The 15588-nt window shown below is 35.6% G+C and overlaps 2 protein-coding genes across 3 annotated transcripts; both read right to left on the bottom strand.

The window, feature by feature from the left end:
- Nucleotides 1–1084: 1084 nt before the first annotated feature.
- Nucleotides 1085–3838, bottom strand: LOC111907645 (putative pentatricopeptide repeat-containing protein At2g01510). Its single transcript, XM_023903442.3, has one exon. The coding sequence runs from the start codon at nt 3738–3740 to the stop codon at nt 1278–1280; it is 2463 nt and encodes an 820-aa protein (XP_023759210.1). The 5' UTR covers nt 3741–3838; the 3' UTR covers nt 1085–1277.
- A 202-nt stretch (nt 3839–4040) lies between these two features.
- Nucleotides 4041–6772, bottom strand: LOC111907646 (ethylene-responsive transcription factor-like protein At4g13040). Of its 2 annotated transcripts, none has more exons than XM_023903443.3 (7): nt 6632–6772; nt 5863–5919; nt 5353–5480; nt 4989–5073; nt 4683–4857; nt 4472–4593; nt 4041–4364 (listed from the first exon to the last, which is right to left on the bottom strand). In XM_023903443.3, exons 2-7 carry the CDS (start codon nt 5900–5902, stop codon nt 4231–4233), a joined length of 684 nt encoding a protein of 227 aa, XP_023759211.1. In that variant the 5' UTR covers nt 5903–5919; nt 6632–6772; the 3' UTR covers nt 4041–4230. The 2 variants fall into 2 exon arrangements, with proteins under 2 accessions (XP_023759211.1, XP_023759213.1); XM_023903445.3 differs by having other exon boundaries at nt 4989–5070; nt 6632–6769.
- Nucleotides 6773–15588: the final 8816 nt, after the last annotated feature.

The following is a 15588-nucleotide window of genomic DNA, read 5'->3' as shown; positions in this document are numbered from 1 at the left end:
AGAAATCAGCATTTAATAAAGTATTGTAAATGATCAACACTATTTATTTTTGTTTAATAATGATATTTTACGAAGATTATTTTTTAGTTGCTTACATTCTCAATAGCATTTCTTTTTAAAACCTTAGTTTTCTAAATAGAAAAACAAATATTTATTTAATCATGTATAACATTAATCCTATCTCATATGGTTGTTGTAACCAAAATCGAACCGGACTATAACCAAAAAAAAAAAAAACTGGAAATTAGTCGACCCATATTTGGCTTTGTCTAAATTGAACTCTGATAATAGAATAAATGTAAGAAATATCAATGTATTTTAGTTATATTGTTATAGCATTTTACTTTCATTTATTCTTATTACATTATTATATTTTTGAATTATTCCTTTAATTATGACATTATATATCACAAATTTTACAAGTTGTACCTTAGATGACATGATTAATAAACTTGTATGGCATATGACAAGGATGGAGCTATATGGATGTAATGGTGGGTCTTAGCACATCCCATACAGATTTAAGCTGAAATATATATTATATATAGAACATATATTTCTTTTGAATAAAAACATTAAGGCTGGGAATTGTGACATAGTCCATCCCATTTAAAACTTAAATGAAGAAAATAATTTATCTGTGGCATGTCGATTGCAAAAATTTTTGAATATATCAAATTGTATTTCAATCTTGATAATGAATTCCTCATTCATCATGTTGGTATATTAATATTTTTTTATTATCTTATTTAATCAATTACTTGCAACTTAAACGGACAATTTACTTTAAAATCATACAGTGTTACATTTTGTTCCCAGTTGAAGTATTTTTGTTATGTGTTCATATTTTGTAAATTATTTGGATTACCCTAAAACAAAATCATGGCTTAGCCATACCATATGATTGTCCAAATTAGAACTCCTGATGTAATGCATTGCTAAGGTGGGCAAAATATTATTGTTTCAGTTTTGTAAAACTTTTCTTGTTATTACATGAGACGCTTATTTCTTATTACAACATTTTACTATCAATTTTTTTTCAAATTAAAAACAAAATACATTAAATCAAATATCTGTACGAAAGATCACTTGCTCATAAATCAAACATGCTCACAAAAGATCATAACTTTTGTTTACATAAGTTAGACATGTCTAAAGAAGATCTATCATTTTATCGAAGTAATGATGTTACCCATAAAATGATAGATTTTTCAAAGGACAACGGTATAACAAGAAGAAATAAATGTACAATGGTAGAACAAGAAAATCAAATAAAATCACCAATAATCCCCACATGAACAATATCCATCTCTAAAATGATGAAACCTACTCGAATCCCTCACCACAATATCCCTCCCAACAATTTTAGAAATAACCTTAATTGCACTATGACAATCCACACAAGCTCTCAAATTCTTCATCACCACAATCCGCGACCCTTCGGGTGTACTAATAAGAGCAAATGCAATCGCAAGCCTCTCACTATGATACTTCAAAGATTCCAACTTAACATCCTCATTCACATTTTGAACAATCACACTCGTATCCGCCTTATACCCTTCCTCTTCCATCTTCCTCCCTAAAACATCAATCTTTTCCCAAATTTCACCGATTCGAGGGTGAATTCGGTCATTTGCACTAAAAACATGAACTTCATGGTTAACTTCAACCCAACTATACGCGGGTAACTTCTTAACCCCACGATTCTTCATTGCCCTTTTCACTTTGCTAACATCTTCCCATTGACCCGCTTCTGCGTATATACTAGACATGGTGATATACGCACCTGCATCTCTTAAAACCTCCATGTTGAATAAAGCATCCGCCATCCTTTTAGCAAAATCTTGATTTTTATAAACCCTACACGCTCTCAACACCGAAGTCAACATGATTTCATCTGGGTCAAACGGCATTTCGTCCATTATTTTCTCGGCTTCATGAAATAGTCCACATCTACACAACAAATCAACTATCGATGCATAGTGTTCTCTTTTCACAACAATTTGAGTCATGGATTTAAAATAAGCAAGACCTTCATCAACGAGCCCACTATGACTACAACCGGTTAGAACCTCAAGGAAGCTAACCGAATCGGGTTTGACCCCAGAGTTGACCAACTCGTTAAAGGTTCGTATTGTGGCTTCACCATCCCCGATTTGTGCGTAGGCTGTTAGCATGGTGTTCCATGAGACTATATTTCTAAGGGGCATTTCGTCGAACACTTGGATTGCGTCTTTTATGTATCCGCATTTTGCATACATGTCAAGGAGAGAGCTACCACAGAAGACATTTGAGATGCAACCGGATGTAATCATGCAAGAGTGTAATTGTTTACCTAGTGAAAGAGACGTTAGGTTTGAAGAAGCTCTTAACGTGCTTGCGAAAGTTGCTTGGTCTCCATAGACATGCGATTCACGCATCTGTTTGAAAATATCAAGAGCTTCGTTGTAGAATCCTTTCTGAACATATGCTGAGATGATAGCAGTCCATGGAACTGAGTTTTTGTTGAGGAGAGATGAAAAGATGACGTTAGCTTCTTCAAATCTGTCACATCTTGCATACATGTCGACCAATGCATTGCTGACTTGGATATCCGAATTGGCCTCTGTCACTAAAATCTGAGCATGGATTTGTCTGCCCATTTTGAGATTAGTTTCATTTGCTGCTAGGCTTAGCATTGTTGCAAAAGGGAACTGTTTCCGGTCAAAGCTACTCAACTGTAATTCATGGAAGAGATTAAGCGATTCCTTCAATCTTCCAGCCCATGCAAATCCAGTGATGATCACATTGTAAGAAACACAATCCAACGAAGTCATTTCATCGAACAGTTGTTTCGCATTGTCTATAGAATCATGTTTCGAGTAGAAGTCAAGAAAGGAATTTGACACAAATATGTTCCAAATAAAGTTGGATTTGATAACAAGAGTATGAAATTGAAGCCCTAAAGGAACATCGTTTAGCCCCATGGTGGCACATATGACTGCTGCAAAAGTATACTCAGATGGGATCATACCCGAATTTTGCATTTCTATGAAGAGGTTTATCGCTTGGTTGTTCAAGCCTTCATTTGAGTATCCGGTAATCATTGCATTGAATGTCACGGAATCCCTTGTCAGCATCTCTGTGAAAACTCGATTAGCCAACTCAAGGGTGCCAGTTTTGCAGTAAGCATCAAGTAAACTGTTGCAAACCTTAAGGGTGTAATTAAATCCCAGTTTGATAACATGGGAATGCACTTGAGTTATTGCTTTTGTCATCAGGGTCTCGTTGCAACAAGAGAAGAGCGTTGTAAATGTCACATCGTCGGGAGGTGTTCCCCACCTGCACATTTCAGCATACAGCTTGAAGGCGCCCACAGGTTGATGGTGCTTTGAATAGCCACCAATTAATATCGTCCATGACACGTCGGTTCTAACAGGCATGTCATCAAACAAGGCTCTTGCACGAGCAAGATTGCCTGAGTTGACATAGCCAGAAATCAGAGTGTAAAATGAGTAAGTGTTTCTATGGGGCATTTGATCGAACAGTTGGTGTGCTTGGGCTAGTTGGCCATTGGCCACAAGATCTTTGAGTTGGAAGTTGGAGCGTGATGTGTTTGGGTGGAAGCCTGTTTTGATTCTTGTAGCATCCATGGTGTTTGTGGTGTAGTGGGAGCATGGAAATGGTAACCATCTTCTTTTCCGATATGTGGTTGTTGTTGTACCCGATCTGCATAGTCTCATAGGAAAGACGATGATCATATGAAGTTGCTTAAAGAACTATAGATGTAATCTTTTTTTACAAAGAGTTTTCCCCCATTCTGATGTTGTCTTTGAGTAATCCAAATTAAAACTATGCCACTGGGATGTAACTTTGCCTTTACGAAACAAAAGAAACATTAATATTTCATACCACCGATGATTAATTTTGCTACAATTAGTATTAAAACTATTATTCAAAAACTATTATCTGACCCTTGCCTTTGTTTTAAATCCAAATCTGACCCTGATATAATCATATAATCTTCAATAATTAGATAATCAGTTTATGGTTCACCAAAATAAAAGAAACATCAATATGTCATACCCCCATCATAACAAGTAACAATTCACTCCCTGTCTCCCTCTATATACAAATAAATGAGCGAGAATTTTCCCGCTTCAAACAATGTTTATGAATTTTCACATTTCAACATCATTTCCACCAGATAAAAAAATAATAATAATTAAAGAATAAATATAAAAAAAATCATCAAGCTACTGATGTATCTGCATCATCAGAACCCGAGAAGCCATTTCCTCCTTCAATTGCTTCTGCTTCTGAGTCACTGTTGTTATGTCGCTGATTCTCAAACTTCATCCTTGAACTCACCCTTCTTTGGCTTTCTGATAAAATCACAAATTCATCAAAAATTCTACAAAATCAGTGAAAAAAAAATCTCAAAAAGTAGGCTTATTTCCAAATAATAAATAGGAAGAAAGTTATAATTTACTCTTGCTGTTGATTGCAGAGCGAGTCATTGCTAAGAAGTCGTCCCAACTGAGTTGACTCAGTTCGTCTTTTTCTTCAACAGTGAGCTCAAAGTTTGGTTCCCTCCCACACATGAAAGCAGCCCTGTAAGAAACAAATATAAACCCAAATTCAAAAATGACAAAATTGCCCTTAACAATTGTTACTACTATTTGTGATCCTTGATTGATTACCTGTCATACAAGCGGGCAGCTTCTTCTTGAGAGCTGACTGTGCCTAAATGGATCTGTTTCTTCTCAACTTTAATGGCAGCTTGCCATTTCATGTTTTTGTAATACACCCCTCTCATCACACAAGCTTCTTGATTCTCAAAATGCTTTCTTCTGTGTCTTTTTCGTCTCTTGAACTCTGGGAATATATAACAAAAAAGATTTTGTTACACATGATATGATTATTAATTACTATGTGCATTCATTGGATTTAACAAAATAAGAAAAGACGATGTAAATAAGTAACTTCAAAACTAAGAAACAACAAACCTGGATGAGAAACGGGCTGCTTATAAGATGAGCTAGATCCATTCACAATTGAGGATTCAGGTTCTTCGAATTTTGTGTTTTTCTGCTAAACACATGTAGAATGTAAATCTTGTTCAATAACAACATGTGACAAATAAGAAATGGAAAATAAAAATACTCCATCACTCCTCAAAAGGAATTCAAGTTTGAATTTTAAGAATGAAAACGAGTTTGATTTTTATTTACAAATCATCAAGCTACTGATTCTAGTATCTTGTTATCCATATAAGTTACAAAATTTCAAATGGGAGAGAGTGAAGGTGCATGACATGAATATAAATGTTCATTTACAATATAAGGATTAAACCATGATTTCCATGCTTACCTCATCATGATGGTCAATGTCAACCGAAGGTGAAAGATGCATGCCAGCAGATCTTGTGTTTTGCACCCAACATCCAGGAGATTTCCCGTTTCCATATGATGAAAGAAAATCAAGAAAAGGGTTCCTCCCTAAAATTCACCATTGAATATTATCAATAAACAAAAGAAGAAACAAGAAAAATGATTACCAAATATCAGGTGTAAGGGTAAAATGGTCATTTAAAAAACAAACTTTATATACACTACGCATATTTCTACCACTTTATCCATATTGGATTTAATGGGGGGAAACAAGAAACATACCCTTAATCCGGTAAAAGTATATATATGCATATTGCTTTTTTACTTGATCTAGAAAAACCGACTTAATATGGAAACGAGGCTTCCCCCATGAAGTTATAACTCTCTACAAATTTACCCTCTTTTATTCTTTTTCAGATTTTTTTAATTATCATTTATCAACATACGATTATCATTATAATTTTTGTTTTTTGAAAAAACATGGTCTTACCATAGAGTTTGATGAGTCTTTGTCTACGGATGCTCACCATGGTGTCTTTAGATGATCCTACCATCATCCAAAAGAAACAAGAAGATAAGCATATATACACATAATAGATGCACAGAAGTGAATGGCTGTTATCTAATGAAATAAAAAAAGACCCATAGAGGAAGAAAATTCAAAGTCAACTCAATAATCATCTGATATTTCATGAATGATATATATCCCTAATCAAGATTAAAGAGAAACAAAACCCCCCGAAATAATTACAAGATCATAACAGGAAATGTGGCTGAATCTCTACATCTGTTCATAATTATAAGTTTCAAACACCCAAATGACAAAAAATGGGAGGATTTCTGAACTTGAATGAACCAACAAGTAAAGCCTAATACACTATCAAAATCCAGATGAGATGTGAATCAGATAAACTAGAAGAGCTACAAGTAAAGAAAAACCCAAATTGTGTTCGAAAAGTAAGTCAACCCTACCACCAACCTACCACCTTTCATGGAAGAAAGCCGGAGGGGTAATACAAGAAACCAATCTTTTACCCTTTAGTTACCAATAGATCAAGCAAACCCCACATAACAACACGATAAAAAGAAAAAAGAACTTCCAAATACATAATCACAGCATCGGTAAACGAATGCATTTAGGATAAAAGAACAATTATGAAGAAACCCTTGCGGCGAATAAGGTAAAAGAGAGTTGTATGAGAGCGACAAAAGAAGCCATTGCAGAGTAAAGAGTAAGAGGGTGGGGTGAGTTTTGTTACCTGTGATTGTGAAGGTGACGAAAGGAAAGAAGAAGCGAACAAACCAAAGAGAAAACTGGGTTTTAATGTAATTGGATTACAAAGTTAAGGTGGTGAGGTTGGAGAGAGAAAGTTGAGATATAGGTTTAAATTGACATCCGAAGGGGCCAAGGGGGTGCCCCAAGTTGGCAAACACTTCGGCCATTTTCTTTGCAAACTTTAATGTAGTATCGTTTTATAATAAATTTGTTTTTAATTTAAATTTATGTTATCATTTTTTTATAATAAAGTTATTTTTATTTAAATTTATGTTATGTATATTTGATACCGACCCCATTTACCATATAAAAAAACTAATCTTACATAATAACAACAATTTTCAAAAATTACAACACATTACCATAAATTTGGAAAATATAGTAAAATTTTGGGAAAATGACTCTTGAGGGTAATTAACTTTTGCGTTTGTACTCATTTGGTCCCTTTTCTTTTTTTTGTATTCAATATACCATCGAACTTGTTGTTGGTGTTTACCATAGCCCTTTTGACCGGCTTTTGACCTGTGATAGCCGGTCAAAGGGCTATGGTAAACACCAACAACAAGTTCGATGGTATATTGAATACAAAAAAAAGAAAAGGGACCAAATGAGAACAAACGCAATAGTTGGTTACCCTCCTGATTCATTTTCCCTTTACTCATTTACAACAAATCCCACATCATCTCCTACTGATATTAATAACTTTTATGAGATTCATTATTGCTTCTCTTCAAAACATAACCTACGAAAGGACATTATTCATACATGTACAACTTTGTAATGCACTTGAATATTTATTAGGGGAATCTTGACTAAGCAGGCGCATTTCATGACTACATTTACATTTCAATCAAATGATTTATCGTATCATGGATTCTAGACAAGTCTACAAACGAGTAGAATCATAAGTGCTATGATTTTTGAGTTTACTTAGCTTTAAGATCGAACTCATGGGATAAGATACAACATCAATATGTACAATACACCATAATATTGTACATATTAATGTTGTATCTTATCCCATGAGTTCGATCTTAAAGCTAAGTAAACTCAAAAATCATAGCACTTATGATTCTACTCGTTTGTAGACTTGTCTAGAATCCATGATACGATAAATCATTTGATTGAAATGTAAATGTAGTCATGAAATGCGCCTGCTTAGTCAAGATTCCCCTAATAAATATTCAAGTGCATTACAAAGTTGTACATGTATGAATAATGTCCTTTCGTAGGTTATGTTTTGAAGAGAAGCAATAATGAATCTCATAAAAGTTATTAATATCAGTAGGAGATGATGTGGGATTTGTTGTAAATGAGTAAAGGGAAAATGAATCAGGAGGGTAACCAACTGTTGCGTTTGTTCTCATTTGGTCCCTTTTCTTTTTTTTGTATTCAATATACCATCGAACTTGTTGTTGGTGTTTACCATAGCCCTTTGACCGGCTATCACAGGTCAAAAGCCGGTCAAAAGGGCTATGGTAAACACCAACAACAAGTTCGATGGTATATTTGTTGGAATAGTGTCTAAGGCTGCAACTATATTAGGCAAGTATTTGATCCGGTTGTGCATGGTCCTTTTGGGTTGCCTTCACCATAGCAACTTGATAGGATGATTTATTAAGAGAGAGTAAATATTATTAATATATTATGTGAATAATATAATGAATAATATATTGTTATTTGATTAATATAAGTCATAGAATTAATTAGAATTAATTTGGTGACTTAAAGAGATTAATTAAATAAAGGGGTATAAACTGTCAATTGTTTGATAGTTAAGCTTTAGACTGTAAATCCATTTGGATATGTTTGGACGGATTCTAAGAGCTTTAGGAAAGCTAAAATCGTCCATATACTTATCTATGGAATGGATTTGGATAGCCTTAAGAGAAGATTATCCAATTAGGGTTTAGGTTGTAACCCTTAAGGAGTCTACAAGTATAAATAGACCCCATAGCATAGGGAATTCGACACATCTCCAAAAGCAAGGAACCTCTGGTCGAATTCCTTCCCTCTCCTCTCTCTAATCATTCTTATTGCTATTGGTGTTTGTAAGCCATTAGAGGAGTGACACTTGTGACTCTAGAAGCTCCAAGACCTCAAGATCAACAAGGAACTCAAAGGTATGATTCTAGATCTGTTTCAATGTAGTTATTTAACCTAATTAGTCATTAGAAGACTTGGATTCAATGCATGTTTATTAGAAAGCCTAGATCCAAGCATTAGGGTTTTGCATGCGCACATAGGAAAGATCTTATGGTTCAAACCCAACAATATTGAATACAAAAAAAAGAAAAAGGACCAAATGAGTACAAACGCAAAAGTTAATTACCCTCAAGAGTCATTTTCCCTAAAATTTTGAAGGTACTATTTCGGGTGTTAGACTATGCGGTGTGGGCAACGTCAATGCCCGTTATGCCTACGTGGCACCTCCACAACATCGGAAACCCCACCCCTGATTCTCGTTAAGGTATAAGGCATTACCCAAACGTGGTAACGACAACGAAGGGCAACACTCGCTTTTTCTTTCTTCCTTCCTCCGTGTTTCTTCTTTCTTGTTTCTTTCTTAGCATCACAACTGCGTTGAAGGATTGGAAGACCACCCCAAAAAAATGTGATGGAAGGAAATAGAAAGATGATGATGATGTAGCGGTAGGTATTTGTGTGACCCATACCCAACACTCTTACTATTGGAAGAATGCATTTACGAAATGTTATATTTTCAAAGTGTTCCCTTCTATTTAAGTAAATGTTGGTGTCATAATTCTTAATTATGACTTCATAAATTTCCCTTCAAAAATTTTATAGATATGTTAAACGGACTTTTTAATGAAAAACATGTTTGAAACATATAATCTCTAAAGAAATTGCTTTCATTCAATCGATTTGCAAAAAATAAGTATTTTTATAGTATAAAAATGTTTTTCCGAAAACCATGAACATATTAATCTTCGAAATTCATATGGTTAAGTTCAAAAATAATGAACAAAACCATGTTTGAAATTTCCAAAAATGACGAGCATGTTTGAAATCATATGTTCGAAAAATGATGAATGTTTCGAAAATCTCATTTAATCTTTTGGTTTTTTTATAAAAAAAAATCATTTTTTTTGCTTGAGAGACTATAAGGGGAAAAAAAGACAAATTTAGCCAACAAGTTAGATATTCATGTCTATGACATAGTGTCTTTAGGTGAATGGACTCTCACCATCAGTTGGAGTTAGAGGTCATGCATGATCTTTTTGTCGACTTTCTTCGCCAATCTAGGCGTTGAAATTGTATTTAGGCAAGAGATCATCATCCACCATACTCCCATCCGTGAAGACGTAGTTATTTAGTCGTAGAATTCTGAAGGCTATAGATCGAATCTGGAAGGTGTTGGAAAATCAATAATGTTTTGTCGTCTCTTGTTTCTATAATCTTTCAGGTAAAAGTGAGTCAGAGATTAATCTTTACATGTGAATGATTATCAAACAAGATATACAAAATCAACTTTTCATGTATGAATTTTGATGCTTAAAGTTTGTTGAGTTTTGGGTGGCCATGGCATGGTGGGGAAGATCACCACGACGTGGCAACCACTTTTTTTCAGTGATCATTTTAAGTAGCCATAACGTGGAAGTATAGTGGCCACGGCGTGGCGGCTTCCTATGCTTAAACCCTAAATTTTCAGGTTTAAGGACCCCATTGTTTATTGAGGTTGAAAGTCCTGCATGTGGTTACTAGCTACAATCGACGTCTGACGAGTCAAAACGAGCATAATTGTTCATTCTCTTCTTATTTTACAACGTTGATGAAGCGTTAGTAAGGATCTAGGCACCTATATTCATTGTGCTCTATAGGGGCTTTCTTGTCCGTAGTTCGGTTATAGGCTCATTATAAAACCCCGAAAATTCATTCTAGAATGTCCAGGATTAAAATGAGAACGATTTATTCAAATGGTTATGTAACATCCCAAATTTCCAATAAAAATTTTCAATTTTAATTAACGAAATCATTTACATAAATTATAAAATTTCAATCACATTTGTTTTCAAAATCCATAACATCAAACAATTTATTCATAATATCGGAGTGTTCCCAATAAAAACGCTAGAGAGTGCATGTCGCGTTAGCACGCCGGGCTCTTGCCCTTAGATCATGGAGTACCTGAAACAACCAACAAACTATAAATTAACGCTTAGTGAGTTCCCCATAACATACCCCACACAATCCACATAATCACATAATCCATACCAGCCATATAAGCTACATAAGCATAAATATAAACATATAAGGAAGCCACGGAAACCCTCCAAGGTCTTACACCATGTGCCACTAGAACCCCCACATGGTCTTAACCCACTGCCATGGGAACCCCCACATGGTCTTCACTACCTGTTAGGGTGAGCGCGGTGCGGTTCGATGCGGTTATTGACCAAACCCTCACCACTAACCGCAAATATGGTTAATCCATTTTCAAAACCGCTTGATGCAGTTATTCTTGCGGTGTGGTTTTGTTTTTTTGTGTTTCAGTTATTAACCGCATGGATTTTGTGCGGTTATTTTGTGTGATTTTTAACCGCAATTTAGAATTTAAACGGTTTTAATAATTCAAACATATTACTTGTAATAATAAAAAACCATAAGGTATAAGAAAATTAACTTAAACCACAAACAACTAATATCTTAAAAACATCAAATCACTAGTAATTAACAATAAACATCTTAAAATTGTCAAATTTCACCATTTTCCAAAGTTAAACATAACAAAAAATCAACACTTTTGTCTTCTAGAATTTTATTGTTCTTTCATCCATGAAACTTGTCTTATTTTTAATATTTAATATATTAATAATTAATAATAAAAATTATATATAATATATGTGGTGCGGTGCGGTTTTAAAAAACTAATAACCGCACCGCACCGCAAATTTGTGGTTTTTGAAAAACAAAAAACCTTACAATCGGTTTTTATTGCGGTTACGGTTTATCGGTTGCGGTTTATGCGGTTAATTTTAGTTGCGGTGCAGTTTTTGCTCATCCCTACTACCTGCCATGGGAACCCCCCCCCCCCACACACACACACATGGTTTTAACTAACCAAGGAAATATCATTCAAGCTAAACATGCAAACATACGAGGTTGCCATGGAAACCCTCCAAGGTCTTACACTGAATGTCATGGGAACCCCCCACATGGTCTTAATCCACTGCCATGGGAACCCCCACATGGTCTTCACATAATACCTAACACACTGATAGCACGTATGCAATAAACATCCCAACTAAATAACATAGGCCGACCTTGGTGCCTTCGACCCATTGGTATGGTGAGGAGACTCACCTCAAATGCGAATTGTAGCTGAGTAGGTCCAAACTCTGAGTAGCAGCTCTGTCACCACCCTAATCATAAACAATTCCTTAGATACAACTCAATCCTTCAAACCCCTTAAAAGTCAACCTTGGTCAAGGTCAAAGTCAAAGTCAACACTCCGAGTTGACCTGACTCGTCGAGTTATCCCTGTAACTTGTCGAGTCCACCCCAAATCCAGAATCGTGATGTTGTGATCCAACTCGTCGAGTTCTTCAGTCTGTCAACTCACTTAATGCATTAAGCCCTTTCTCTCGAATCCAAAGGTTCCAAACTTCAGATCCCTAACCATAGAAACGTCTAAAAGGGTAAAGATTCCAACTTTACCCCCAAATATCATCTAATAAGCTTTATACCCAAACCCTAGTTCCTTTGAGGAGGGTCTTGACCCATTAAGCCTCTAACCCTTGCTTCAACGTTCAATGTTACAGATCTGAGGTCCTAAGGTGGTTTAATCGCGTAAAGTTTCCAACTTTACGTCCATGCATGTTAGAAACACCCTCTAAGGTTCATTTTTGCTTTATAATGGACATATTGCATGAATGGGACATGGAGGCTATTAAAGTTTGCAACTTTAATCCTCTAGAGGTCTTATAGAGGCCATATCTACATCCTCAACCTCTAGAAACCTCTTTTCTTTGGACATCTAAGCCAAAGTCCCAAAACCAAGCCCAAAATTGCAAAAGATGAGATCTAATAAGCTACATGTCAAGGTTATGACTTTATACCTCCAAGATACAGCCTTTGATGTATAGTTTCTGGATCCAAGTTCACTCCTCTAAGCTTGATATTTCTCTCTGTTGGATTAATGTTTAAGTCCATAACTATATTTGGTATGTACTTGACCGGACCCGGCATGGTCCATTTGGGTTGCACTTCACCGACACAATTTATATGGATTGTCTTTTGAGAATAGTATATTTATGATTTATATTAATATATTATAAGTTCTAATATATTAATATTGAATCATATTATTTAATTAGTATTGATCAAGACTTAATTTAGAATTAATTAAGAGATCAAAATGAACTAATTAAATATAGACTCTTATATATATGGAATGGGCCAAGTTCATTTAGGTTGGACTAAGCTTTCATGGATAGTCCATGGAGTGTTTAACCCATGGATCATATGAAATGAAAGGTCATGGGTTTAACCCTAGTCTCCATACTATATAAAGATGTCCTTGGTTGGTGAAATTGGCACTAGTGTGGGTACACTAAGAGGGCTAGCCGATTTCACTAGAGAGAACCAAAGTATTCTTATTCTCAAAATCTTCCAAGTTGTTTTGGTGATTTGTGATTCCACTTGAGGCTTCCACACTATTGGGGCTAAGCTCTTAAAGCTTGAAGACATCAAGTGTAACGTCCCAAAATTCAAGACTAAAAATTTCTTTTAATAAATATTACTTAAAGTAAAATCATCGATTCAAAACATAATCAAAGTAATAGTTTCCAAAACACATGTTCGTTATCAGAGTAAAACATTCCCATGCTGACAAATCTATGGTGTGTGCCATGCGATCACCCCGAGCTCCATCATCCGCTACCGGAAGTACCTGAAACCAAAACTGAAAACCGTAAGCACGAAGCTTAGTGAGTTCCCCACCCTACCACATGTGACATCCCCAATTTCACGGCCAGAAAAGACCGATTTGTTTATGCTTTGTTTTATAAATCAGAGTGATCGTTTATAGAAAACGGTTGCGGAATTTGTTCCCAAAATAAAATATGATAACCATTTATCAAAACATTTCTCGAAAAGAATGTATTTTCATTAAATAATAAAAACTCGGGATGTCATGTTCGTTACATACCAAAAGCATAAACAATATAAAATAGACCTTACAATAGTTATTCAACTACTGATCTATAATCCAAAATCTCTCATCAAGTCCACCAACTTATACCCTTGAGCCATTACCTGTAATGAAAAGAAAACTGAGTGGGTCAGGCTTGGGAGCCTGGTGAGCATATAGGGTTTTCGACCCACAATAATATAATTATTATATGTAATCAGCAAACAATCAACCCAATTACCCATCCCCATTATCTTCTTAAGATTTTACCCTAAGAACCAACTATCCTTCATTCATTTATTCGTAAGGATTTTGGCACGAATTCCATTGCTGCCAAAGCTTATTTATCAAGTACTAAATCCATAGTTATCTGGCGCTAACTCCATAGTCACCAAAGTTCACTTAACAAGCGCTAACTCCATAGTCGCCAAGGTCTACTCAACAATCGCTAACTCCATAGTCGCCAAGGTTTACTCAACAAGCGCTAACTCCATAGTCGCCAAAGTTTACTCAACGTGCGCTAACTCCATAGTCGCCAAGATTCATCAAATAGGCACGAAGTCACATCGTCGCCAAGGTTTATACAATAGGCGCTAACTCCATAGTCACCAACTATTCCATCTACCTATGTTCTACCCAACAATTTTATAGATATAAATACTTACACAGTTTAAATCATTTAACACCTGTATAAAACTCCAATTTCCATGCCCATCTCAAATAGACAAATAACATATAAACACATAGCACGTATTTCATAGCAAATACTTCATATTTATGTGTTAGAAGAAAGTAACTACACACTCACACATATAAACAATAATATAATTAATACACTCAAACCATACTTGTATTATTATCGTGTTTATGAAAGGTAGTATACACTCACTTGATCAGAAGATGATCGGACAGCACTACGACTTGCAGAAGTAGTAATCCTCAACAGATCTGGAAGATCTCCACAAAAATCGAACTTCTCGCGGGCAGAGCTTCGACTCGGGAACCGCACTTCTCGGGATCTTCGGGATCTCGGGACTTGCTTCGGGGCTCGAGAATAATACCGGGGCTTCAGGGTATTTCTGGCACGCAAAACGATGCAAAATGGGAGAGAGAAGAGAGAAAATTAGCAATTGAGTCGGCTTCCCTCGCATCCTATTTATAGGAGGCTGGAGCCTCGGAGTACGTGGGGCGTACAGGCATACGCGTCCGAAACGTCATTGCATGCGTCATCCGAAGAACTCGAGTGCGAAGGTCGTCATGCTTCGCTGTACGCGGGGCGTACTTCGGATGAGTCCGATGACTCGTCTTCGGATAATACCGGGATTTAATAATTAAATTTAATTATTAATTCATTAATAAACTTCGAAAATTCATATCTTCTTCATACGAACTCCGTTTTCGACGTTCTTTATATCCACACGTAGGTGAGACTACGCTCTACGACTTTCGTTTAGACTCCGTTGGCTAATTTTGACTTTTATTTTTATTATTTATTTTTAATGGGTCGGGACAGAAAATTTCGCTATAAATTCATAACTTCTTCGTCCGACGTTCGTTCTTGCCTACCTTTTCGTCGTTTCGCTACTAACAACGAGATCTTCGATTCTCGTTTAGATCGCTAAGGCTAAATATCAATCTAACGTGAATTCACTTTTTACGTCATTCAGCGTTGTGTCGGTTCTGTTGCTAAACTTCAACAAGTCATAACTTCTTCGTTATAAATCGGATTTTGGCGTTCTTTATATGCACGGAAACCTTGCAACATATACTACAACTTAGTTAGGATT

Source organism: Lactuca sativa, chromosome 8, assembly GCF_002870075.4.
Source record: "Lactuca sativa cultivar Salinas chromosome 8, Lsat_Salinas_v11, whole genome shotgun sequence".
NCBI lineage: Eukaryota > Viridiplantae > Streptophyta > Magnoliopsida > Asterales > Asteraceae > Lactuca > Lactuca sativa.
The sequence above is the reverse complement of the archived record's forward strand: the minus strand, read 5'-3'. Positions and strand labels throughout refer to the sequence as shown.

Coding starts and splice junctions, on each gene's coding strand:
- LOC111907645 (XM_023903442.3), bottom strand. CDS start 3,740: ATGATCATCGTCTTTCCTATGAGACTATGCAGATCGGGTACAACAACA.
- LOC111907646 (XM_023903443.3), bottom strand. CDS start 5,902: ATGGTGAGCATCCGTAGACAAAGACTCATCAAACTCTATG. Junction 4,858..4,988: donor GCAGCCCGTTTCTCATCCAG/GTTTGTTGTTTC, acceptor ATATATTCCCAG/AGTTCAAGAGACGAAAAAGA. Junction 4,594..4,682: donor GCTGCCCGCTTGTATGACAG/GTAATCAATCAA, acceptor TGTTTCTTACAG/GGCTGCTTTCATGTGTGGGA.